The following is a 27,843-nucleotide window of genomic DNA, read 5'->3' as shown; positions in this document are numbered from 1 at the left end:
TGTTCCCGCAAAAATCGGAACAGTTGGGAGGTATGCCTAGTGTAATCCCGTCCTTTGCAAGCCTGTTAATGGTTAGCAAAAACGTTGCAGCCCAAAGAAAAGCTGCATATCCATTCACAGCACACCATCCAATAATATCCCCACTGTGCGCAGCCTGTGCATAGCCCTGGAATTACTCGGCAGCTGCAATGAAAGCAGCCTGATCGGAGTCGGTGCTGACATCTCACACTCTCCCTTCCCGGGCACGCCAGGCAAGACCATAAAAATAAAAGATAAGCAGGCTTTCATCGCAGGACAGCGTGTACACATGTGCAGTTTATCAATACTCGGTCCCTGTGCAAATCTGCACAGCACTCGATCAGGTCTGAACCAACTCAATGTTTTTATGATGTCTGAATTGGTTATTCAACTGCATTGCAGTGCAGCCCACATACTCTGTCAAACTACACTACTGTAAGTAAGTAGCAAACAGAACTGAAGTTTTATGTTAATCTGGCGTTTGTTGAACATTATTCTGTTGCGTTATGTGACACGTGTGAACATGTTATGCAGGATGTTTTGCCACACTTGTAACCTGCAATTGGTTTCATGGGTATCCATCTGTGTATGTGTGTATTCACACTGAGGACTGAATCTGAAACTCCATCACTAACTAGGGGCAATGGGATTCCCAAAATGTATTTCTTGTACATAACTGTAGGTTGAGGTGGGACAGGATCCTAAGAGGTACATTTAATAAGATGGGCGTTCTATTGAAGATGGGATGTTGCCCATAACAGCCAATCAGATTATATTATCTGGTGGAAAGTGCTAAATTAATGAGTAGTATAATTGGATTGGTTGTTTTGGGCAATGTCCCATCGTCAATAGAATTTACTAAATTTACCCCAGAGGGTCTGGTGTTATTGTAATATTGAATCTTCTTTTAAATAATTGTATTTAATGTAAGCAAGGAAGCATTACATTTAGATATTAATGAAGATCGTGTTTGGGAAATGAATGTATTTCCTTTTCTTTGCTTGTGTTTAATCTTATAAGGGTTCTCCGATCAGTATCCTCTACTTCTTTATAAGCCTTTACAACTAAGGGCCTGATTCAGACCTGTTCACTAGGCTGCATATACTCGCAGCCTAGCGAAAAGGTAAGCACCGCCCACTACCCCGCCGGACACCTGCTTTCTCCGGCCGAATGCTAGCTAGAATGCGAGGGGATACACTAACACAAACCCTCGCATGTGGCCACCCAGGGGAAATATTATTCGATGGTCACTCACCATTGAATTATTTTTTTCCCCTCCGTTCGCAGATAAAGCTGACCTTTTATATTGGCCGGAGATGGACGAATGTAACCACACCTGCGATCCCAGGAGAACGCCCAACGTTTTTATGGGGATGCCCATTAAATGCTGGGCATTCCCCTGCTGCCACCCTCTCACAGTGCTAAAGCCTCGGTGAGTGTGATACTCTCTGAAGGCGCTTGCACAGGGGGTTTGCACATGCAAATAATCACGCATGTGAATGCGCAGACCCCCCACCATCGAAACCGCGGCTGAATTCGGACCCAACCGAACGGGTCTAAATCTACCGCTAGGTCTGTTGGATATGATCGAATAAAAATTTTCTTTCAAAGTACAAATAGCTTATTCTTATATATAATTGCATTGGTAAATGATGTAGTGCTTATTTTTGCAGAACTGCATCAATATCAAAAATGAAGACCTAGCCGATGCAAGACAGATGCTGACACTTTATTTTCTATATGCATAATGATGAACAAATGCACAAATACTGGATGTTAAGGGAATGCATCTCATGTGATATTTAAATATATGACTTGCAATTTTGTTGGAATTATTTAGTTGTACGGTACGCTTGGGTTTAGAGGGAATGGAAGTCTCTACCAGATACAAAGAGACTTCCCATCATCCTCTGCCAGATGAATCAAGCAGTCGAGCAGAATGTAGACATCCTTTAGGTTCTCACTAGGTGTTACCGCAGTTATGATTTTCCTCAGTTCTTCGGGGTGCTGCAAATAAGACTCAAAGGGTGCTTGGACCTTCACTACTCCATGAGTGTTAATCAGGGATTCCGATAAGATAGGGTGTACGTTTTTATCATAGCCAAGTTTTTTTAGCTTTTCGAAGGTTTCATGATAACGATGGTATAACCCAAATCTTTTGGCCTCGTCCTCATATTTATTCACGGGGCAAGTAGTGACCTGTAAGGGAGAGAGTAGAATAGTGACAAATTTACATTGTACATATTTACTTTTACAGCAGCTTTACTGGAGTCCAATGCAACATGTGTAATGGGCCCCACACACAGCACAATTTTCAGGCATTTTCTGAGCGATTTTAACAAATCACTCAGAAAATCCCTGAAAACGCATGTAAATCGCTGTGCGTGTAGACCACACAGCGATTTAAATGCGCAGCCCCGCCATTGTGAATCTGACCAAGATTCAGAACGGCCACCCCGGATAATGCAGTGCAGTCGCTCAGAAGCTCCTGCTCATCTCCCGCATGTGTGGTGCGGGATGAGCAGGGCCCTCTGAGCGACAGTCACTGAAGACTCTGGAGAACGCCGCTGAGAAGACCTGCTGCCGCAGCAGAGAGTCCCCGCTGCCACCACCGAGAGTCCCCGCTGCCACCACCGAGAGTCCCCGTTGCCGTCGCTGCTGAAAAACTCCGCTGATGACGTCGCTGAGAAGACCAGCTGCGCCGTGCCCGCTGCAGGACTGAGAGTATGCGACGCTGGACCTCGGACTTGGTAAGTATCTTTTCTGTTGATCCCCACTGTGCCACCAACGTTTAAAAGTTTGCATGGGGGTGGGGGGCACTAGCCACCAATGATTAGATGGTACTTGTTTCCTAACAGGGCGTCCACTAAGCTATTCTGCGTTGTGAAATCGCATCACACATCGCATCACATGGCTTTTTGTGCCTATGATGCGTGCGATGCGATCTCAGTAGTTTTTAATTTAGTTAATTTATTCACTGCACCCTGAGTGAAATCGCATCGCACATCACATGGCCCTTTTTTGTGGTGTGAGATGTGAGATGCGATCTCAGTAGTTCATATGGTAAAACACCTAAAACACCACCACTCTCCACGTCACCCCGAAGTGTGGCGAGCGGCGGCGGAACGCGTCCTCTGACCTTTTCATACCCCCACTATCTACGTCGGTGTGGAGTTGACTTTAAATAGTGTGGCGAGCCCGAAACCTGGCGAGTGTAGCGAGCCCCGAAAGGGTACGCAGATTACTTTACATGTACTTTACATGTATTCCTCGCCACGCTTCGGGCTCGGTGGCTTACTGCGCTCACCACACTATATAAAATGAACTCCACGCCGACGTGGATAGTGGGGGTATGAAAAGGTCGGAGGACGCGTTCCGCCGCCGCTCGCCACACTTTGGGGTGACGTGGAGAGTGGTGGTGTTTTAGGTTTTACCATATTAACTACTGAGATCACATCTCACGCCATAAAAAAGGGTCATGCGATGTGCGATGCGATTTCACTACGTTAGCATACGTAGGAAATCTGGGCGCCCTTCTAGGAAACAAGTACCGATTAGACTTTTTTTTGGGAGGGGTCCACTAGCCACCAATGATTAAACTTGTTTGTTTTTTTATGGGGGGGGGGGTACTAGGGGGAGGGGAAATAACATTATTCATGTGGTGGATGTCTATACCATATAACATTATTTTTGTGATGAAGTGCAGTTTTTTACACCACTTTGTGTGACAGATTTTTAAATCTCCCGTGCTGAATCTCCCATTATGAATCTCTGGCACAAATCTCTGCGTACAGTATGTAGGGCCCTTAAGAATAACAAAAGGCTGGTTGTGCATGAAGGAAGACTCTCTTATGCCATTGGTATCTAGATTCATAGGTGTACACAAGTGGAGATTTTGACTAATGGACAATTTTGACTAAGCAATTTTGGGAGAGATTTTGTCTAGATGCACTGGAGATTTTGACTAAGCGATTTTGTCTCAGCAATGATAGTCTATGATCTAGTCAAAATTGCCTTGTCAAAATCTCCTGTTAAAAGTTCTCCGTGTGTACACCCCTTTACTGCTAGATCATACATTAAAGTACATACAGTACTTGTGTTAAAAAAGTAAAAGTCCAAAACTGATGACAAGTCCATGTAAAGAGATAGTGGGCATCCGGGATGTACTATGCATAAATAAATAAATAAATACAAAAAAAAAAGCTCCTCACATCCATTCTGAGAGCCAGAATCTTACATCCCTATTGGCTAAAGCTAGAACAATGGGGTCGATTCAGACCCTTTCGTTACGGGCCAAATTCGGCCCCTTACTCGATGGTCAAGGTTTCCACATATGAAATGGCTTCAGTGAGTATCATACTCGCTCCATAGTGGAAGGGAAGGGGGGGCGGGCGTTTTATGGGCGTGCAGATGCAGGCGTGTCTATACCTGCTTAGGGTGAGCGGCTGATGTCAAATGATGTCATGGCCTGCCCCGAATTCAGTGATCTGTGGCCATAATAAAAGTCAGTCTAGAGTTTACCTGTTCGCTAGGCTGCGAACAAAAACAGCCTAGCGAACAGGTCCAAGGTCATACTTACTTACTTTTCAACACTAAAATCAGACAGTATGCCTATTTCTATATAACATAGTGACAACGGGTGGGATGGAATAACGTCCTCCGCCACACATCGCCGGCATTTGCATTTTTAATAATCGCATATAAACTAATGATTATTAACGCAAAGGACAGCTGTTACTATAAGAGCTGTCCTTTGCAATGCTGCACCGTCGCTGGACTTCTGGTTATGTGACCTGGGAGTCCCGCTACACATGCACAGAGTAATGGCGGTGGCTGCGGGGCATGCTGGGAAGGATCAGAGGTGGATCCCTCAACCAGCACCGCAAATAGAAACCCATAGGCTTCTATAGGGTAACGCCAGCTTTTGCTGGCCTTACGCTACATTGTGAAAACCCGACAATTGGGTTTTAGTGCATGGGGAAAGGTTTCCCTTTAGTGCATCTCTCCTAATATATTTTGGAAAGCTTTGCAAGTATTGATACTAGCATTGCTGTCTGCAATATTATTCTGCTTGCAACAATATATTCACTATGATATTTATTTTCTTCTCACTCTGCACAATGGCCCTTATTCAGATCTGATCGCAGTACAAATGTGTTCTCAAAATGTGCAAAACCATGTGCACTACAGGTGGGGCAGATGTAACATGTACAGAGAGAGTTAGATTTGGGGTGTGTTGAAACTGAAATCTAAGTTGCAGTGTAAAAATAATGCAGTCAGTATTTAATTTGCACAGAAACAAAATAACTCACCCAAATCTAACTCTCTCTATACATGTTCCATCTGCCGCCCCCCCCCTGCAGTGCACATGATTTTGCCCATTTTTAGAACAAATTTGTACTGCAATCAGATATGAATATGGGCCAATATACATGATTAATGTGATGCTTATGCAATAAATTCCAAATGCAATTTGACCTTGTATAAATGTATCCCTAAGCATAATATTATATATATATCAGCACAGATGTCTGATCATGTGCTCTCTTTCTCTCCTGTCAGGGGTTCACACAAGCCGTATCAGCTACAAATATATCACAGTGATTATAGCAAATCACTGTACTTACAAAGAAACTCCTTAATGGTACCCCTGGCAGAATCTAAAGAATCTGGAAGATCAGTAGTACAAAGGGTAGCAGGAGATTTTTGACTGAAAAGGAAGCCTTGTGCAGGATGTGGGAGGGTGGGCAACTTGGATGCAGGTGGCTATATGCATAAAGAGATCAATACTAATGCTTATTACTGTATACTTTATATGTACAGCCAGTGGGGGGAACTGTCATAGATAGGAAAGCTCTTCTGGCAAGGATGCAGCAACAGGTAACAAAAAGTGAGCTGTTAGATTGGTATTAGAATAGGCTGCATTCTGTTGCTCATATCAGTAGATGAACTTTCAGTAAGGATATAAAAAAGTTCGCTATAGGGACCACAATTTGTAGTTTCACCTCTGTAGAAACCCACACTGTTGGCAGGATCAACATTTTTGAAACTCTAACTGCAACAATGAAATGTACTCCTTCCACTCCAAGCACCTGCGGGTTGGGATCATTTGGTCTACAGCATGATGGTCGACAGTCATTAGGTTGACACCATTAGGTAGACATGGGTCTAGATCGAAAGGTCATTAGTTGGACAGGTCATTAGTTCGACAGTGTCTAGGTCGACAGTCAAAAGGTCAACATGGGGTTTTTCACTATTTTTTTGACCCGAATGTCAACACAGCCGACATGGACAGTTTAAATTGCACCGCATCGCTCGCGATGCTTCGGCCACACTATTTTATTCTCCCACCATGCCCTAGTGCAGGGCTGGGCAACACCGGCCCTCCAGATGTTGATGAACTACACATCCCAGCATGCCTTGCATCAGTTTCAGCATGGCCACATAGCAAAACTAATGCAAAGCATCCTGGGATGTTTAGTTCATTAACATCTGGAGGGCCGGTGTTGCCCAGCCCTGCCCTAGTGGATGGTAGGGCATGAAATACCACCTGTTGGCTGAAAAAAACAGTGAAAAAACCCATGTCGACCTTTTGACTGTCGACCTAGACACTGTGGAACTAATGACCTTTCGCCCTAGAACCATGTCGACCTTTTCCCATGTAGACCTGGACCCATGTCGACCTAATGACTGTCGACCATCTTGCTGTAGACCAAATGACCACATACCGCACCTGCTTGGTGTGGAAGGGGTAAACTTCATTGTTGCTGCTGTTTTGACAAAGGCCCCCAAAGGGGACAGAAACTTTAACAATCTTTGATGTAAGCAATTGTACGCGATTAAAACTTTTTTCATCGGATTGGTGAGTGCCCTCAATTATTCTATGTATCTATTGGACCTGGTTCCTTGGTGTTGAGCACCACCGTGATGACTTGGATGTTATAGGTGCGGGTTCTCTCGACATGTATAATATATATATATATATATATATATATATATATATATATATATTATCCCCAATACTCCTCACGCGCTTATATGCACAATAATATTAGAAACAACTTAAACTTCAATTGCGGCTGCTTAACCACCAGGTTTCCTGAGGGCTAGGAAACAATACCCACAATATACTTCCCAAATGGTGGTATAGCGCCTGAATTAAATGTCCATGTGTCACGGTAAAGTTCATAAAACCAAAAAGACGTTGGATTTCCAAGAGGTTTCTTTATTTGACTCTTATGTGGTTCAAACAATGTCCCAACGCGTTTCGTCTAATATAGACTTCATCAGGGGAAATAGTTCAAATTCTATAAATACAGACAATATTTTAATATACAAATGGTGAAAACATGGATTATCCTAATTTTTTTAAATTTTATTATAAAAAAGATATTAAAAATGAAAAGAACCGAAGAAAGGGAGTGGGCGGGGGTGAGAATGGTGGAGGAATAAATTATTTTAATTTTAATTATTATTGACATTATTTGTTTATTAGTGGATTTGATTGAAAGTACATTAAAGTGCATTTTAATTCCATATTATCATTTCAGTGATAGAGTGATTTCTGTGAATTATAGTGTAGTAGTACAGGACTATTACCTTCCAATAGATATTCAAACGGTTTATACTTTGTCCTTAAAAGGTTACAGTGAGTTTCCTATAAAATCCAATTATAGAATTAATCTCGTGGTATTATACCTTTAATAAATTTAGTGATATGGTGATTTGTGAAAGTGCACCAACCTGGAATTGGATCGGCAGGCCGTCCTAATTTCTTTAAGGGGATCCCGCGATAGTTTTCATCAAAGGGGATTAGGTTAGTATTATGTTAGCCTATAATTAAAAAGGGCTACTATTACCATCCCTGGAAACTGTACCAGTGGTATTCTTCTAGAGTTCATAATTTACATACCTATTCTCAGATAAATGTGCAAATTTCCTTTTTCTCACCCCCGCCCACTCCCTTTCTTCGGTTCTTTTCATTTTTAATATCTTTTTTATAATAAAATTTAAAAAAATTAGGATAATCCATGTTTTCACCATTTGTATATTAAAATATTGTCTGTATTTATAGAATTTGAACTATTTCCCCTGATGAAGTCTATATTAGACGAAACGCGTTGGGACATTGTTTGAACCACATAAGAGTCAAATAAAGAAACCTCTTGGAAATCCAACGTCTTTTTGGTTTTATGAACTTTACCGTGACACATGGACATTTAATTCAGGCGCTATACCACCATTTGGGAAGTATATATATATATATATATATATATATATTGTACAAAGCAGCGGCACTCAGCGGCGGTGGAAATAAAGGCAAACACACATCTCCAATGTGGTGAATGTGTCAGTGTGTATACCTTTTGACAATTTTAACCTAGGAAGCGCACTGACTCATCACTACTCAATCACAACTAGGGCAGATGTTATACCTACACTAGCAGGTGAGTCTTCTGGTGATGCACGAGACTACACAAAGTCATACAACCTACTTTTCCAAAATACCACGATTTTAGTGGGTCTTATAGTGTAAGGCAATTACATTTTCATATAACCAATTTCTTGAGCGTGTGATGCATTAGACACTTTCTGGATAATTGACCTTAAATATTTGCTGCCCCTTTCACTTTTACTTCATCTTGGACCACCTGTAGGGTAGTGAGATGGATCCTCTTGCTGGTTGCATCCAGTCCTGCCCCCTGACCAGATAGGTACTCTGAATCATGTCTACAATGGTTGCGCTTGACCACCCAAGCAGATAAAAATAGGAAAGTGGATGGCAATTTCCAAGAGGCCTGAATCTGAGCCTCCCCACATAAATAAACCACCCTAGAATCAACTACCTTAAACACAGTTGCCTCCTTCACTCACCAGTAAGAAACTTAACTTAATTTGTGTTCTATTTAAAATATTGTGGTGTTGCAGATGATTTTCTAATAGATGTTGTCTAATAGAAAATATGACAAGAGTTGTGATTACATAGAGAACAAGGCGTGGCCTGTCTTAACATCTGAAACACCCCAAACCACGGATACCTACGTGCACCAGCAGTGAAGTGGAAACCTAACTTTCTCCTTTGCTCAGTAATAAGCAGGGAGACTAGGGATGCATTTACCACAGACTCACAGTGTACTTAACACAGAGTCCCGCCACAGCCCATGGATGAATCTCCAGCAAGGAAACCATACTGTACCTATGTACATAAAGGGGGAAGAGACTGGAGTGAATGCTCCCTAACAGTAAATAGCAAGTACAAAAGATTGTCTTGGTGTGCTAAAGTTTTGAGAGTCATACCTGGGAGGGGGTCTGGATGCTGTGAAGTGTGTGTGTCTGCATGCTGCTGGAGTGCTGGCAGTGAATGTAGGGGAAGGAGTGTGTGTGTCTGCGTGCTGCTGGAGTGCTGGCAGTGAATGTAGGGTAAGGAGTGTGTGTGTGTGTGTGTGCGTGCTGCTGGTAGTGAATGTAGGGGGAGGAGTGTGTGTGTTTGGGTGCTGCTGGAGTGCTGGCAGTGAACATAGGGGAAGGTGTGTGTGTGCCTGCATGTTGGCAGTGAATGTAGGGGAAGGAGTGTGTGTGTGTGTCTGCATGCTGCTGGAGTGCTGGCAGTGAATATAGGGTTAGGAGTGTGTGTGTGTGTCTGCATGCTGCTAGAGTGCTGGCAGTGAATGTAGGGGAAGGAGTGTGTGTGTCTGCGTGCTGCTGGAGTGCTGGCAGTGAATGTAGGGGAAGGAGTGTGTGTGTCTGCGTGCTGCTGGTAGTGAATGTAGGGGGAGGAGTGTGTGTGTTTGGGTGCTGCTGGAGTGCTGGCAGTGAACGTAGGGGAAGGTGTGTGTGTGTCTGCGTGCTGGCAGTGAATGTAGGGGAAGGAGTGTGTGTGTGTGTCTGCATGCTGCTGGAGTACTGACAGTGAATGTAGGGGTAGGAATGTGTGCGTGAATACAGGGAAAGTGTGTGTCTGGGTGCTGCTTGGGTGTGTCAATGGTGCGGAGAGATGTATGCGTGGGTGGTGGTAGTGAATGTGGGTTAGAAGTGTGTGTGTCAAGTGCTGATGGTAGTGGTGTGTTGGTAGTAGTGGTGGCTCCAAAGCTATGCTGCAGCACAATTCAAATAAAGGCTTCCATATTTGAGATTTGGAATGTTCTGCAGCCCCGACTCTGGAGGCTCAGTGTTCCTAGTATGAATTAAGCCCCTGCCTCACATTCATTGTTATATAATTTACAGAGTTGCTAACTGCAAGCATGTTCCAGAAAAAGGCCTGTCTTACATTACGGCAGTTGCAACTAGAGGAAAACCCAATACAATAATATCAGTAATGCTCTGTACCTGGTAAATCTTTTCCTCTATATTAGAGACCATAAACCCATAAAATGACTGTTGATCCAGAAATATTGATGTGAGAATCCTCCTCTCTAGCTGAAAAGCCATTTCTCCTAATATACGTGCAGATTGGTCGGACTGAAGCGGTTTACATGAAGATTGGTCGAACTGAAGCTGTTTATGTGAAGATTGGTCGGACTGAAGCTGTTTACGTGAAGACTGGTCAGACTGAAGCTGTTTATGTGAAGATTGGTCGGACTGAAGCTGTTTACATGAAGATTCGTCGGACTGAAGCTGTTTACATGAAGATTGGTCGGATTGAAGCTGTTTAGAATCTGTAGACGAAATAAAGTAAAGGAAAAGATAAAGAAAAGGTAGATAAGAGATAATAAATATACATTAACCTTGAAGGTATTATATAACATTTCTGACTGGAAAAGTGTGTCAAAGTAGGACATGGGGCACAGTGGCAGAACTAGCAGTGAGTGTTGGGCCCAGGTGCAACAAAATGTTTTGGGCTCCCCAACTGCAAATTAAGGATTCCTTGCGTGCAACAAGGAAAGAAGGACAAAGGGTATCAGTATTATTCATGTACAATGCATATAATCTTCACATCAGGATAAGTCATCACAGCGACAACTGTCTAAGGCCCTCATTCTGGTTTGCTCGGTAAGCTTGCAGCTTAGCGATTCCCAAAGTGCCCACCTCACTTCCCCGGCGAATACCCCCCTTCCCCCGCTGCCGTATCCCCCCGCAACTATGCGAGGGGATGTGTAATGAAAATACCATAATGCCCATTACACATGATGGCATACACCGCAATACCCATTACACATGATGGCACACACCGAATGTTCTCAGTGGCATATCATCACGGTGGGGGGCAGCGTAAGGGCGCACAGTGCCACACACAAAATGGGCAGGTGCATTTTGAGATTTTAAAAATGAGCAGGGTGCGTCACCCTGCAAAAGAAGCTTAGAAGGAACACTATGCGAGTCTTTATCTGATGATAAATTTCTTCCCAGTATGTGGATGATAGAAGCACATTTCCAAATTCATTGATTGACATGTTGTGCAGCCTGTGGAACTGTAACAACCCAATATCCACTGTCTCAAACATGACACTGCACTCCTTTTAGAAAATGAAATTACATCTCATTAACTTTATCGGAGTGGGTCCTCTCTTGTAGGACAGTAGCATTTTTTTCCTGCTCAATTTTAACTTGGGATCAGATGGGTCAGTTCTCAAAAAGGGCAAAACCATGTGCACTGCAGGTGGGGCAGATGTAACATGTCCAGAGAGAGTTAGATTTGAGAGTTGTATTTTGTAAAATTGTATGTGAAGATCGGCCATGAGCCAGATACGCACCGTGTGTACACACTTGCAAATGCCAGCATGCTGAATAATGCTGAATGTATCCCCTACAAATCTCCTAGTCATTGACCAGGTCCGATTGTGGTAAGTTGTTAACAGTTATCCATAGAGATTCAGATTTACCCGGATCTCAAAACGGGATCTTATTGGTTATATGCTGTCACATGTTTTTGCTCCAAAACATGTGACAGCTGGATAGCCAATAAGACCCTGTTTTCAGATCTGGATAAATCCGAGTAAATCGGAACCTGCACATCTCTAGTTATCCAAAGCATCTCAGAATGTCTTCTTCTTCCTTGTTCTTCTCTCTTCATCTTGTTCTAACTTGCTAATAGTTTTACCTTGAATAGGGGTTGAGAAGCTTTCCTTTCTACCCTAATCATACACTGCTTACCTTTGTATCTTAAATCACATTCATGGATGCATTACTGTTAGTAACACACACCTCATCACATACTGTAAGCGAACCAACAAACACCTTGACCTTGGTCAAAGGGGTCCTAGCTTTAAGAATTCATAAAAATGGTGGCAAATTAGCTCTAGCTAAATAAATAAAATCAAGAAACAAGTTCTAACTAAAGAAATAAATAAATGTAAAAATACATACACGTTGCTATAAAGCTCTGTACACAGTGAGCCATTTTAGCAAGTATCGCTGGCTAAATTGTGGCTGAGTAACCATATCGCCCGTGCATATTGTGTGCTGTGGGCAAAAATCGCTAGGAGTGCGCTCCCACAGCCAGCCCTTAATGGTCACTGGTCGCAGGCTCATCGATTATGGCTAAAAATGACTGGTCACTGGTGCACAATGTCAGTTATAAAGGAGACACACAGGAGGATATTCAATCTCCCACAGCCATCTCCTGACAGGGGAGATGGCTGCGGGCCCTATTCAATGCTGTCTTCCTCGACAGCATTGAAGAGGGGATCTCGCAGAATTAGCCCAACTTCACAAGCAGCCAAGCTTGTTCTGCTGAGAACGGCTGGGAATTGACAAGCTCCCGGCTGCAGCTTCCCAATTCCTGGCCTTTTCTCACGGCCACGCACTCTTCTCGTTCCGCCAAGAACAGGACAGGAACCAAGAACGGGACAGGGTCACGGCTGTCCGGCTAGCTCGACATCCGTGACCCAAGATTGAATACCCCCCTAAGGCGGAAATTATTAAGGGGGAGGTTTGAAGCACAGTTATTCAATATTTGGTTGGAGTTGTTTGGTGCCAGACATTGGCCCTTATTCTGCATCGTGCGGTACGGCCCGCGTGCGGCCGTACCGCCGATGTTTTTAGTCTGCACATGCGCAGAGGTCAATCTGCGCATGTGCAGCCCCATTCGCCGCAGACGTATTTCGTCCGCCGCAAAGGGGGCGTATAGGGGCGTGAGGGGCTTCATACCCTCATTTCCCTATGTATACGCCCCGCGTTTCATGGGCGTTCCCATGCAAACGCGGGGCGTATGCATGCTAATGAGGGTATGACGCCACTGATGGGGGCGGAAAGCTGACGTCGCCGGATGTCAGCTCTCAGCCCCCATACAAGCTAACACACGGACGATTGTCCGTGTGGTCTCAGCTTGCGGGAGCTGCTGTGGCGTGCGGCCCTGCCTTCGATGGTCGACGACCATCGAATGCAGGGGGCAGCTCCCACCATGGTGGAGGCGGACGCCCCACCATTTTTATGCGGATCGCCAGCCGTCCGTGTACGGACGGCCGTGGCGATCCGTCTCGTGGGCGGGGATTGGTTTGTGCGGCCAGAGCACCGTGTGCGGCTCTGGCCGCACCAACCAGAATAAGGGCCATTGTAACATGGTGCCTATACCGCAATATCACTGCGGAAACAGAACGTTTAGAGCATAAGGTGAACTAGAGAAAAATTAATGGTGCGGTATTCATGCAAAAAAATATAGTTATAAAAATGACTTTTTGGGACAAATGTTAGTGCATCTCCTCCCAGTTCCTGTGAACTACAAAAACCAACATACCCATCCAGCTAGTTGGGATTTGCAGTTCACAATAGTTGGGAGAGCTACAAACTCCATAAAATATCTCACAGCGTTTCTGACTGATTATCCCGTAATCTCACTTTTTGCCGTTGACATTAAGGCCCTTATTCTGGTTGGTGCGGTCGAGCCGCATATGCGGCTCCGACCGCACCAGACGAATCCCCGCCTACAAGACGGATCGGCACGGCCGTCCGTACACGGACGGCTGCCGATCCGCATGAAAATGGTGGAGGCGTACGCCTCCACCATGGTGGGAGCTGCCCCCTGCATTCGATGGTCGTCGACCATCGAAGGCAGGTCCGCACGCCGCGGCAGCTCCCGCAAGCTGAGACCACACGGACAATCGTCCGTGTGGTAGCTTGTATGGGGGCTGAAAGCTGACATCCGGCGACGTCAGCTTTCCGCCCCCATGAGTTGCGTCATGGCCTCATTACCATGCGTACGCCCCGCGTTTGCATGGGAACGCCCATGAAACGCGGGGCGTATACATAGGGAAATGAGGGCATGAAGCCCCTCACGCCCCTATACGCCCCCTTTGCGGCGTACTAACGTTATGTGCGGCGAATTCGCCTGCACATGCGCAGATTGACCTCTGCGCATGTGCAGACGGAAAACATCGGCGGTACGGCCGCACGCGGGCCGTACCGCACGAACCAGAATAAGGGCCTAAGAGTGTTCTTACCTTCACTGGAAATTGAAGCTTTTTCCATAAGTTCCGTATCTTGAGCTACAGTACAGGTATTGCAATAGAAAAAGGAAAACCACATGATTGTTAGTTAGCCAATACTGTTTATTGCTGAAAAACTAAAATAAAATAGTTACTTTTGAAGTCTTTCAAATAGACTCCCCTTAATGAGGGTATTTCCGATATGGACGGAGTAGCGAACGATGCTGCTTAGAAGGAAGCAATATAGGGGTTGGTGCTAGTTCACTCAGTAGGCTGCAAAGCTCACAGCTTAGAAGTCATTGTAACGCTGCCCCGGCGAATGCACCCCCCCCCGCAATTTCCCCTCACAAAGACACATCCCCTTGCATGTGCCTGCAGCAGGAGAAATCATTCGATGATCGCGGACCATCGAATGATTTCTCCGGGCCTTACAAATATAAGTCAGTGGAGACTGATGTATATTTGCTGGCTTCCGGCACCCCATGGCAAGCTGGCAATAACATGGGAACACGAATGAAATGCTGGGCATTCCCATCACAGCCCCCGTTCGCCACCCTGTAAAGGCCTGTGTGCACCCCACACCCCCCTGTGTGAGCACCATGCTGACAGTGCAGGTCGGCGAGGGCGCTCACACAGAAGCCCTGCACATACTGTATGCAAAACTGATTATGCGCATGTGCAGGGCACAAACATCAACCATATGAAATGTATGAATCAGATGTAAGAACATAGCGCTGCATGGTAATGAAGCGTCTATTACGCTATGGATGCATGAATGATCTGACCTGAGTCCTAGGGACACAGGCATCAGATCACTCACACACCATAGGGTGGCTTATGGTAACCATGAGGAAGTGCAAACTTCCCTTTGCCGAGGTCAGAAAATCTACATAAAGCAATTGGGGTCCTTTGCCCCCCCCCTCTAAACAACAGTGTTACGCCTTCTTTTGCATGAACAGCACCAGACTATCTATCACATACAGGGGCAGAACGGGTCCTGCGCATTCGCAAAGTAACGAAAATTGGAAATATTGTGTGACTCCTCCTACCCTTCTTTGCCTTTTACTTACCATCTCCCCCTACCAAACTAACCCTAACTCTCCATACCAGATACCTAATCCTAACCCCTCCTTCCCTGCAGCATAACCCACACCTGCACCCCAACCCTATCCTACCCAGTACCTAAACCTAACCCACCCCCAGGACTGCAAATAGGTGGTGGGGGTTGGCGTGAATCCTCCAGGTGCTGGATGTGATACCCATTATGTACATGCAGAGGGAGGGCGAGGGTAGCCAAGTTACTGTCATGCCCTGGGCGACATCGCAACTGCCAGCATGCTGATGGTATCTCCTACAAATCTTCAAGTCCTTGACTAGGTCTGGTTGTGGTAAGTTGTTAACAGTTATCCAAAACATCTCAGATTGCCTTAAGTTTCAAACCTTCTTCTGCCTCCTCCATCTCCCTCCTTCTTGTCCTAATTTTCTAATAGTTTTACCCTGAAAAGGGGTTGAGAAGCTTTCATTTCTAATTTAATCATACACTGCTTATTTTTTTTATGTTATATCACATTTCATGGATGCATTACTGTAAGTAACACACACCCCATCACATATGTGAATCAACAAACACCTTGACCTTGCTCAAAGGGGTCCTAGCTTTAAGTATTCCTAAAAATGGTGGCAAATGAAAACACAGTCAATAAACAAGCTCTAAAGAAATAAATGTAAAAATACATACAAGTTGCTAGAAAGCTCTGTACACACTGGGTCATTTATCGCAGTATCGCTGGCTAAATGGTGGCTGAGTAGTAGTAGTAGTAGTAGTACATTTATTTATAAGGCGCCGCAAAGTGTCCGCAGCGCCGTACATAGCAAACAAAAAACAAATTACAAGGTAACGTACAGGGTGTGTTGAAAAATACAGTATAAATAGGGGTATAGCTGGTAGAAATAAAATCAGCATCAGTTCAGAAGTAGGTGTCAAAATTGTCGAGGAGACTGAAGATGAAACAGAGGAAGAGAAGAACAGGAAAGGAGGACAGGTGAGGTAAAGAGGTAGGGTGAGTACGTGAGGCAGGAGGACCCTACTTATAAGAGTTAACATACTAAAAATAGGTGGGTGGACGAACGAAAAACAACAGGATAAGTAGGAACGGAGGGGAACGGAGGCAGGATAGGAGGATCAAAAGCGGTTAGGAGGAGGGATAGGCTAGTCGAAAAAAGTGGGTTTTGAGGGAGCGCTTGAAGGAGGTAAGGGAATCAGAAAGCCTGATGGGTGGCGGGAGGTTGTTCCAGTGCAGGGGGGCAGCGCGAGAGAAGTCTTGGACACGGGAGTGGGAGGAGGTGATTAGGTGAGAGGTCAGTCGGCGGTCAGCGATGGAGCGAAGAGGACGGGAGGGAGTGTGGATAGAGATCAGTGAAGAGAGGTAAGGAGCGGTGGAGGAGGAGAGAGCCTTGTAGGTGGTGGTGAGGAGTTTAAAGAGAACTCGGAAAGGAATGGGGAGCCAGTGAAGAGATAGACAGAGGGGGGAGGCGGAGGTAGAGCGGCGGGAGAGGAAGATGAGCCTAGCAGCAGCGTTAAGAATGGTTTGGAGAGGTGCGAGGTGGGTGAGAGGTAGCCCAGAGAGAAGGATGTTGCAGTAGTCAAGGCGGCAGATGACAAGGGAGTGAATGAGAATTTTGGTCGCGTCAGTGGAGAGGAATGGTCTGATGCGTGAGATGTTGCGTAGGTGAAAGCGGCAAGACTGTGAGAGAGCACGAATGTGGGGGGTGAAAGAGAGGGAGGAGTCAATGATGACACCGAGGCAGCGCGTTTGGTCGGTGGAGGTGATCTCGGTTTCACCAATGCTGATGGAGATAGTGGGAGAAGAGGGGATGTTCGGGGGATGGAAGATTAGAAGTTCAGTTTTAGCCATGTTTAGTTTCAGGAAGCGTTGGGTCATCCAGGCTGAGATGGCCAAGAGGCATTCTGAGACCTTGGACAGGAGTGATGGGTATAGGTCAGGGGAGGAGAGATAGATTAGGGTATCATCAGCATAAAGGTGGTAATGAAAACCATAGGAGCTGATGAGGGTGCCCAGAGAGGTGGTGCAGAGGGAAAAGAGAGGGCCAAGGACTGACCCTTGGGAAACACCGACTGGCTGCGGGGTAGTAGGAGAGGAGGAGCTCGGAGTGGAGACGGAGCGATCGGAGAGGTATGAGGTGAACCAGGAGAAGACGGTGTCAGTGATGCCAAAGGAGCGGAGGGTGTTGAGCAGGAGAGGGTGGTCAACAGTGTCAAAGGCTGCCGACAGATCAAGCTGGATGAGGATAGAGAAGAGGCCTTTGGATTTAGCCGATAGTAAATCGTTAGTGACTTTGGTCAGGGCAGTTTCAGTGGAATGTAAAGGGTGAAACCCGGATTGGAGGGGGTCTAGAATGGAGTTAGCAGTAAGGTGGCTTAGGCGACGATTATAGGTCAGACGTTCTAGGAGCTTGGAGGCAAAAGGGAGGAGGGAGATGGGCCTGTAGTTGGATGGAGAGTTGGGGTCTAGATTTGTTTTTTTGAGAATTGGGGAGACAAGAGCGTGTTTGAAGGAGGAAGGGAAGATCCCAGAGGATAGGGAAAGATTAAAGAGGTGAGCCAGGTGAGAGCAGACTGACGGACTGAGACGACGGATAATATTGGAGGGGATAGGATCGAGCGGGCAGGTGGAGGGAGAAGCGGATTGAAGGATAGAGTGGACTTCAGCAGCAGTGGTGGGGTAAAATGAGGACAGGGGTTGGAAGGAGGGGAGTGGAGATGTAGGAGGGGAGGAGGGAGAGGGTGAGGTCATGGCAGCAGTGATGTCAGTCCTGAGAGAGGAGTAACCATATTGCCCATGTATTTTGTGTGAGGTGGGCAATAAATCGTTAGGAGCACCCTCCTGCAGCCAGCCCTTAATGGTCACTGATCAATTATGGCTAAAAATGACTGGTCACTGGGGCACAATGCACTGTGAACCAGCGATTTTTAGTCAAAACAGAGTAGAGGTTAAAACATTTTTTTAAAGACTGAAGAGCTTGCAAATTTTCAGCCGAAATCGCTGGTCGCTGATGAAAACGGTACACTGAGCAATATGGTCGTTGAGCAATATATTGCTGACAGATATTAAGCCAAAATTGCTGAGCAACCAAATTGCACCGTGTGTACACACTTTAAGCTCGCTCCTCAGATCAAGAGATCATTAAAGCTTGCAATTTACATTGCTGATGTCAGTTATAAAGGAGACACATAGGAGGGTATTCAATGCTGTCTTCCTCGACAGCATTGAACAGGGGATCTGCTGAGAATGGTTGGGAATTGACAAGCTCCCGGCCGCAGCTCTCGGATTCCTGGCCATGTCTGACAGCCATGCACCCTTCTCGTCCCGCGGCAGGCGGGACATTGAATCCCGCCTGCGATTTCTTGGTCTAGCAGACCGAGAACGGGACAGAGTCATGGCTGTCGGGCCAGCTCGACAGATGTGACCCAAGATTGAATACCCCACTAAGGCAGAACTTATTAAGGGGGAGGTTTGAAGTTATTCAATATTTGGTCGGAGTTGTGTGGTGCCAGACATCGCAACATGGTGCCTATACTGCAATATCATTATGGAAACAGAAAGTTTGGAGCATAAGGTGAAAATTACAAAAATTAGAAAAAATTTATGGTGCGGTATTCATGCAAAAATAAATAGTGATAAAAATGACTTTTTGGGACAAATGTTAGTGCATCTCCTCCCAGTTCCTGTAAACTACAAAAACCAACATACCCATCCAGCTAGTTGGGATTTGCAGTTCACAATAGTTGGAGAGCTTATTCTACAGCAACAGACAACCATTACACCAGTAATGACTGTACTAGATATCTAGCAGTCTACAGCTAGTTCTTGGCCAGGTCTGCTTATGAGTTCCCATTATAGTAGTGCAGGTGTAACTTGAAAATTCCAAAAAATATTTCACAGCGTTTCTGACTCCTTATCCCATAATCTCACTTCTTTTTGCCGTTGACATTAAGAGTGTTCTTACCTTCACTGGAAATTGAAGCTTTTTCCATAAGTTCCCCATCTTGAGCTACAGTACAGGTATTGCAATAGAAAAAGGAAAACCACATGATTGTTAGTTAGCCAATACTGTTTATTGCTGAAAAACTAAAATAAAATAGTTACTTTTGAAGTCTTTCAAATAGACTCCCCTTAATGAGGGTATTTCCGATATGGACGGAGTAGCGAACGATGCTGCTTAGAAGGAAGCAATATAGGGGTTGGTGCTAGTTCACTCAGTAGGCTGCAAAGCTCACAGCTTAGGAGTCATTGTAACGCTGCCCCGGCGAATGCACGCCCCCTCCCCCCCCCCCACGCAATTTCCCCTCACAAAGACACACCCCCTTGCATGTGGCTGCAGCAGGAGAAATCATACGATGATCGCGGACCATCGAATGACTTCTCCGGGTCTTACAAATATAAGTCAGTGGAGACTGATGTATATTTGCTGGCTTCCGGCACCCCATGGCAAGCTGACAATAACATGGGAACACCCATGAAATGCTGGGCGTTCCCATTACAGCCCCCGTTCGCCACCCTGTAAAGGCCTGTGTGCACCCCACACCCCCCTGTGTGAGCACCATGCTGACAGTGCAGGTCGGCGAGGGCGCTCACACAGAAGCCCTGCACATACTGTATGCAAAACTGATTATGCGCATGCGCAGGGCACAAACATCAACCATATGAATCGCATGAATCAGATTTAAGAACATAGCGCTGCATGGTAATGAAGCGTCTATTACACTATGGATGCATGAATGATCTGACCTGAGTCCTAGGGACACAGGCATCAGATCACTCACACACCATAGGGTGGCTTATGGTAACCATGAGGAAGTGCAAACTTCCCTTTGCAGAGGTCAGAAAATCTACATAAAGCAATTGGGGTCCTTTGCCTCCCCCCCTCTAAACAACAGTGTTACGCCTTCTTTTGCATGAACAGCACCAGACTATCTATCACATACAGGGGCAGAACGGGTCCTGCGCATTCGCAAAGTAACGGAAATTGGAAATATTGTGTGACTCCTCCTACCCTTCTTTGCCTTTTACTTACCATCTCCCCCTACCAAACTAACCCTAACTCTCCATACCAGATACCTAATCCTAACCCCTCCTTCCCTGCAGCATAACCCACACCTGCACCCCAACCCTATCCTACCCAGTACCTAAACCTAACCCACCCCCAGGACTGCAAATAGGTGGTGGGGGTTGGCGTGAATCCTCCAGGTGCTGGATGTGATACCCATTATGTACATGCAGAGGGAGGGCGAGGGTAGCCAAGTTACTGTCATGCCCTGGGTGACATCACAACTGCCAGCATGCTGATGGTATCTCCTACAAATCTTCAAGTCCTTGACTAGGTCTGGTTGTGGTAAGTTGTTAACAGTTATCCAAAACATCTCAGATTGCCTTAAGTTTCAAACCTTCTTCTGCCTCCTCCATCTCCCTCCTTCTTGTCCTAGTTTTCTAATAGTTTTACCCTGAAAAGGGGTTGAGAAGCTTTCATTTCTAATTGAATCATACACTGCTTATTTTTTTTATGTTATATCACATTTCATGGATGCATTACTGTAAGTAACACACACCCCATCACATATGTGAATCAACAAACACCTTGACCTTGGTCAAAGGGGTCCTATCTTTAAGTATTCCTAAAAATGGTGGCAAATGAAAACACAGTCAATAAACAAGCTCTAAAGAAATAAATGTAAAAATACATACAAGTTGCTAGAAAGCTCTGTACACACTGGGTCATTTATCGCAGTATCGCTGGCTAAATGGTGGCTGAGTAACCATATTGCCCATGTATTTTGTGTGCGGTGGGCAATAAATCGTTAGGAGCACGCTCCTGCAGCCAGCCCTTAATGGTCACTGATCAATTATGGCTAAAAATGACTGGTCACTGGGGCACAATGCACTGTGAACCAGCGATTTTTAGTCAAAACAGAGTAGAGGTTAAAAAATTTTTTTAAAGACTGAAGAGCTTGCAAATTTTCAGCCGAAATCGCTGGTCGCTGATGAAAATGGTACACTGAGCAATATGGTCGCTGAGCAATATATTGCTGACAGATATTAAGCCAAAATTGCTGAGCAACCAAATTGCAACGTGTGTACACACTTTAAGCTCACTCCTCAGATCAAGAGATCATTAAAGCTTGCAATTTACATTGCTGATGTCAGTTATAAAGGAGACACATAGGAGGGTATTCAATGCTGTCTTCCTCGACAGCATTGCCCCTGTTCAATGCTGTCGAGGAAGACAGCATTGAATACCCTCATTCTATCTGCTGAGAATGGTTGGGAATTGACAAGCTCCCGGCTGCAGCTCTCGGATTCCTGGCCACGTCTGACGGCCATGTACCCATCTCGTCCCGCGGCAGGCGGGACATTGAATCCCGCCTGCGATTTCTTGGTCTAGCAGACCGAGAACGGGACAGAGTCATGGCTGTCGGGCCAGCTTGACAGCTGTGACCCAAGATTGAATACCCCACTAAGGCAGAACTTATTAAGGGGGAGGTTTGAAGTTATTCAATATTTCGATGGAGTTGTGTGGTGCCAGACATCGCAACATGGTGCCTATACTGCAATATCATTATGGAAACAGAACGTTTGGAGCATACGGTGAAAATTACAAAAATTAGAAAAAATTAATGGTGCGGTATTCATGCAAAGAAAAGGGGATTTTGTACTTACCGTTAAATCCTTTTCTCAGACTCCATAGGTGACACTGGAGAGTTACAGTGGGGAATAGAAGGCGACCACAGGGAGCTTGGGCACTTTAGAATAAATTAACAGTGACTAACTCCTCCCCTTCTACTTCCTCTCCTAGGCAGTCTAGGTATGTGCCCGGAGGGAGCTGGAAGAAAGGAAAACAACACACTTCCGAGAGGAGGTCAAACATAACATAACAAGTCACACACACACTCACATAGAGTGAAAATATAGTTCAAAGAACAGCATTCATAACAGAATGAACTCATCCATGAAAACTTGGTAAAACTTAGAACTTAGACTAAGTATAACAGTCTCTTAACAGCAGGTAATTAACCCAACCTGAAAGCAAACAGTAACCAGGAGAGACAGCGTCGGGTGGGCGTCCAGTGTCACCTATGGAGTCTGAGAAAAGGATTTAACTTTAAGTACAAAATCCCCTTTTCTCTTTCCTCCACTAGGTGACACTGGAGAGTTACAGTGGGGACGTCCCAGAGCTCCCAACACGGGTGGGATGACGCTGAGAGCCCCTTAACACAGAACGGCCAAACCGCGAAGCAGCTGCCGCAAAAGTGTCAAACTTGTAAAAGCGGACAAAGGTCTTCTGACCAGACCACGTAGCCGCTCTACATAGATCCTGTATAGAAACTCCACGGGCAGCCGCCCAGGAGGTACCCACCGACCTTGTGGAATGGGCGGAAATAGAAGAAGGTGGCACCCTAGAGGAGGCCACATAAGCTTGACGAATTGTCAATCTGATCCACCTGGCCAGGGCCTGCTTGGAGGCGGGCCAACCAGGACGCAAGGAGTCATAGAGGACAAACAAGGCATCCGACTTACGTACAGACTCTGTTCTGGTCACGTAAATACGCAAGGCCCGGACCACGTCCAACGCCCTAGACTCCTGTGAGTCCTCCCGAAAGGCCGGCACCACAATAGGTTGGTTAATGTGGAATGCCGAGACCACCTTTGGGAGAAAAACACTAGAGGTGCGCAGCTCCGCTCTATCCTCGTGAAAGCGCAAGAAGGGTGCCTTACACTGAGAGCACTGAGCTCCGACACCCTTCTAGCCGAAGCCAAGGCCAACAGTAGGACAGTCTTCCAAGTGACATATTTCAGTTCCACCTCCTCCATAGGCTCAAATACAGAGGACTGGAGAAAGGCCAGTACCACATCCAGGTCCCATGGAGCAGTAGGGGGTCTGAAGGGAGGTTGCAGCCGCAACACCCCCTGGAAGAAAGTCTGTACCTGAGGAAGAAGAGCTAGCTTCCTCTGGAAAAAAATGGAGAGGGCGGATACTTGAACCTTCAAGGACCCCAGCCGGAGTCCTGAGGACAGGCCCTTCTGCAAGAACAGCAGCAATCTGGCCAATTTGAAGTTCACAGGAGAGACCCTCCTGGATTCGCACCAGGCCACACAGGCCCTCCAGATGCGGTGGTAATGCACCGAGGTAACCTGCTTTCTGGCTCCTATCATGGTTGGAATCACCGCCTGCGGGATCCCTGCCTTCCTCAGGATGGACCTCTCAACAGCCATGCCGTCAAATGAAGATGCTGTAAGTTGGGACAGGTGAACGGACCCTGTGTTAGCAGGTCGTCGCAGAGAGGCAGAGGCCATGGCTCGTCTACTAACAGGCCTGTTAGGACCGTGTACCACGACCGGCGAGGCCAGTCTGGGGCGATGAACAGCACTGTCACCGACTCCCGTCGGATTCTCTGCAGAACCCGAGGGATGAGAGGCACTGGAGGAAAGATGTAAAGAAACTGATCCGTCCAGGGTGCCGTGAGAGCGTCCACTGCCACCGCCTGTGGATCTCTTGTCCGAGCGCAGTACCGGGGCAACTGGTGGTTGTGTCTGGAGGCCATCATGTCTATCTGCGGACAACCCCACCGACGGGTCAAGGTCTGGAAGACCAGAGGGTTCAGACACCACTCTCCGTGGTGGACGTCCCGGCGGCTGAGGTAGTCTGCCTCCCAGTTTTCCACGCCTGGAATGAAAATGGCCGACACGGCCCCTGCGTGCTCCTGCACCAAGCACAGAATCCTCTTCACCTCTCTCATCGCTGCACGGCTGCGGGTGCCTCCCTGCTTGTTTATGTAAGCCACAGCCGTGGCATTGTCCGACTGCACCCTGATGTCCTTGTTCCGGAGAAGCACTTCCGCCTGGAGCAGGACATAATACACTGCTCGCAGTTCCAGCACATTGATGGACATCTGTGCTTCCTCCGGGGACCACAGTCCCTGGAAGTGGAGGCCCAGCGTGACCGCTCCCCAGCCCCTGAGGCTGGCGTCCGTGGTGAGAAGCGTCCAATTGTGTATGGTGAACCTCCGCCCCTCCTGCAGGTTGCTGGAGTTGAGCCACCACGCCAGTGAAGCCCGAGCCTGATGGGAGAGAGAGATCCGCTGCTGTAGAAACAGGTGTGAACCTGTCCACTGGCGGAGCAGACACAGGATGGAAGGGGCGAGATCGAAACCGCCCGTACTGCACCGCCTCGAACGTGGCCACCATTCTTCCCAGCAGCCTTGTGCAAAGGAGAACTGTGACCGTTCGATGCTGCAGCACCAGTCGAACCGCCTCCTGGAGGGACAAGATCTTGTCCATGGGAAGGAACACCCTTCTCTGGACCGTGTCCAGAATCATCCCTAGGAACAGGATCCTCTGCGATGGGGTCAGCTGTGACTTCTGGATGTTGAGCATCCAGCCATGGGACTCCAGAATCCGACGCGTCAGGTGGATGTTGTGCAAAAGGACCTCCCTGGACGGAGCCTTCAACAGAAGGTCGTCCAAGTAAGGGACAATTGTAACTCCTTGAGCCCTGAGTATCTCCATCAAGACAGCCATCACTTTGGTAAACACCCGGGGCGCAGAGGAGAGGCCGAACGGGAGGGCTCGGAACTGCAGGTGACAGTTCTGGACAGCAAACCGCAGGTATGCCTGGTGAGGAGGCCAGATGGGGATATGCAGGTATGCATCTTTGATATCGATGGATACAAGAAACTCCCCTGGTTCCAGGCTTGCAATGACAGACTGCAGTGACTCCATCTTGAAGCGAGTGAACCGCAAGAAGGGGTTGAGCTGCTTTAAGTTCAAGATGGGTCTTACTGAGCCGTCCGGCTTGGGAACCAGAAAAATGCTGGAATAGAATCCCTTTGCCTTTTCCGGTTCCGGGACCGGTATTACCACCCCTAGGTCCCTGAGTTTTTGAATGGCGGCCTGCAAGGCCCTGCCTTTTTCCCGTGAAGCTGGCAAACCTGTGGGAAAAAACCGTTGAGGAGGAGGCAACAAGAAATCTATCTTGTAGCCTACTGCTACCAGGTCCTTTACCCATGCGTCCTGGCATGACCCGGCCCATACCTGATGGTAAAATAGCAGCCGGCCTCCCACCCTGTGTTCTGGACAGGGGCTGGGGGAGTCATGCCGAGGGCTTTGAGGTAACCTTTGCATCCAGGATTGGAGCGCTGGCTGAACCTCTGCCTCTTCCTCGGAAGCCTCTGGAGCTAGTAGCCGCTCCCCTAGACCTACCCCTGAATCTGGGGGTGGGTCTAAATGACCGAAAGGACTGCCCTCCAGTAGTAGGAAATGACCTACGTGGGGGAGGGGCTGCAGTGGGCAGGAACTGAGACTTACCCCCTGTGGCCTGAGAAATCATTTTGTCCAGCTCTGGACCAAAGAGGGCCTCGCCAGCAAAGGGTAATGCTTCCACCGCCTTTTTGGAGTCGGCGTCTGCATTCCACTGTCTCAACCAAAGAGTACGGCGAGCAGAAACTGAGAGGGCAGAGATACGGGCCGCAAGCATAAAAACATCTGAAGATGCTTCTACCAAATAACCTGCAGCCTCACGTATGTGTTCCACTAAGAGCAACATATCACTTGCCCCTGGGTCTAGCGAGGAGGCCACCTGGGATGCCCATACCTCCATGGCCCTATTGACCCAACATCCCACTTGTGCTGGACGTTGTAAAAGACCAGCGGCTGAATAAATATTCTTCAGCGTACTCTCTAACCGCCTATCAGACACATCCTTAAGGGTAGAGGCTCCTGGGATGGGCAACACTGTCTTTTTGGACAAGCGTGATACCGAGGAGTCAACAGCAGGTGGCGTCTCACAGGACTTCCTAGCATCCTTAGGAAAAGGATAGGCAGTGAAATATCTCTGAGACACCTGAAACTTTTTGTCTGGATGTAACCAGGCCTTTTGCAAGTGATCATCCAGCTCCTCTGAGGCTGGGAAATATGCAGACTGTTTTTGCTTTTTAGCAAACACTGAGGGACGCGCAGCAGGTCTCACCTCCTCTGTGACATTGAGGGTTAACCTGACTGCCTGTATTAAGTCCTCTAAACCCTGAGAGGGGACATCAGTGTCCTGTATAAGCGGAGCATCAGGCTCATCCTCAGGCTGAGCATCAGGGTCATGAAATTCACCCTCCTCTAGAGCTGGCATGTCATCATCTGTATCATCTAACAGAGGGACCTGAGGAAACATCCTATTAGCAGAAGCCAGTCTAGGGGGAGGGGGTGTAGAGGTGTCTGCATGCAATGCTCTAGACAGACTCTCCACAGCAGAGGTTAACTCTGCCTGCTGATCCCTGGCTGCATCCCTATCTTGTCTGGCCGAAGATAACTCAGAAGCTAGCTGAGAAATCACTGTAGACAACTGGGAAGCCCATACAGGCACATCCTGCCCCGACGTTGATGGAGTGGGGGCTGGGGATGCAGCACATGAGGGACATAAAATGGCGCCCTCCGTCTGTGGCGCGAATTTATTGCTGCACTTTTTGCACGCAATCTTTTTACCAGCCATCATACACTCAGCAATCTTACACAGAAGGTAGAGAGAGATGGAAATACCGGACAGGAGAGGAGGTATAGAAAAAAGGCAGAGTCTGCCACAAGCCCGATACGCGCACTGTATATAAATATAACTTGCGCCGGCTAAGGGACCTTTTTGGACACAGTCCAAGCCGCCCTGACCTCCTATGTCCCGCTGTGACTCACTGAACCAGGGTCACCGGCACTTCACAGACGCCTCGAGGGAGCCGCGGATCACGCTGCTGCTTCAATGGCTGCCGCTCCTACAAAGAAGGAGGAAGCGGAAGTGCCCAGCATGCCGCGCTCTCTCTCCTCAGAATGGCGCTGTATTTAAAAAGTGCGCTGCCGCGGCTTTTTACACTGAATCCCCCGCTAGCGGGGGATCAGTGCTATACTTACCCCTGCCTTGGCTGTCGGGTGCGGCGTGCTGACTGGTCCTCGAGGCGCGCTGCAAGCAGCGGCGACGGGACCTCAGGATCTGTGGATCCTGCAGCCGGGTACCTGAGGCAAGCTGCATGCAGCTGCGACCGGACCCGCCGACAGCGCCCTCGTCGCAGGCAGGTAGGGACAGGGAGCTACCTGCCTGTCCTCTTGCTGATTGTAGCATCAATTTACATTAAAAATCTATAAAGCTCAGGAGTGAGCCTTGAACGCTGTTATACTTAGTCTAAGTTCTAAGTTTTACCAAGTTTTCATGGATGAGTTCATTCTGTTATGAATGCTGTTCTTTGAACTATATTTTCACTCTATGTGAGTGTGTGTGTGACTTGTTATGTTATGTTTGACCTCCTCTCGGAAGTGTGTTGTTTTCCTTTCTTCCAGCTCCCGCAGGGCACATGCTAAGACTGCCTAGGAGAGGAAGTAGAAGGGGAGGAGTTAGTCACTGTTAATTTATTCTAAAG

At 47.1% G+C, this 27,843-nt stretch overlaps 1 protein-coding gene across 10 annotated transcripts in view; it reads right to left on the bottom strand.

Annotated features, from left to right (window-relative positions):
• Nucleotides 1-1,728: 1,728 nt before the first annotated feature.
• The window catches only part of LOC146057739 (inhibin beta C chain-like), a 70,475-nt gene continuing 44,360 nt past the window's right edge, over nt 1,729-27,843 (bottom strand). For 4 of the 10 annotated variants that reach the window (XM_083169370.1, XM_083169362.1, XM_083169363.1 and 1 more), the window contains 4 exons: nt 19,407-19,451; nt 14,394-14,438; nt 10,345-10,673; nt 1,729-2,217 (listed from right to left, as the gene is read on the bottom strand). In XM_083169370.1, coding sequence (XP_083025496.1) covers nt 1,897-2,217; nt 10,345-10,673; nt 14,394-14,438; nt 19,407-19,451 — 740 coding nt within the window. In that variant the 3' untranslated portion in view covers nt 1,729-1,896. The remainder of the gene's footprint in view (nt 2,218-10,344; nt 10,674-14,393; nt 14,439-19,406; nt 19,452-27,843) is intronic. The other 6 variants (XM_083169364.1, XM_083169368.1, XM_083169367.1 and 3 more) reach the window with 2 other exon arrangements.

This window comes from Crinia signifera, chromosome 2 (assembly GCF_055691185.1).
Source record: "Crinia signifera chromosome 2, ASM5569118v1, whole genome shotgun sequence".
NCBI lineage: Eukaryota > Metazoa > Chordata > Amphibia > Anura > Myobatrachidae > Crinia > Crinia signifera.
This window is presented reverse-complemented; position numbering and strand designations above follow the sequence as displayed.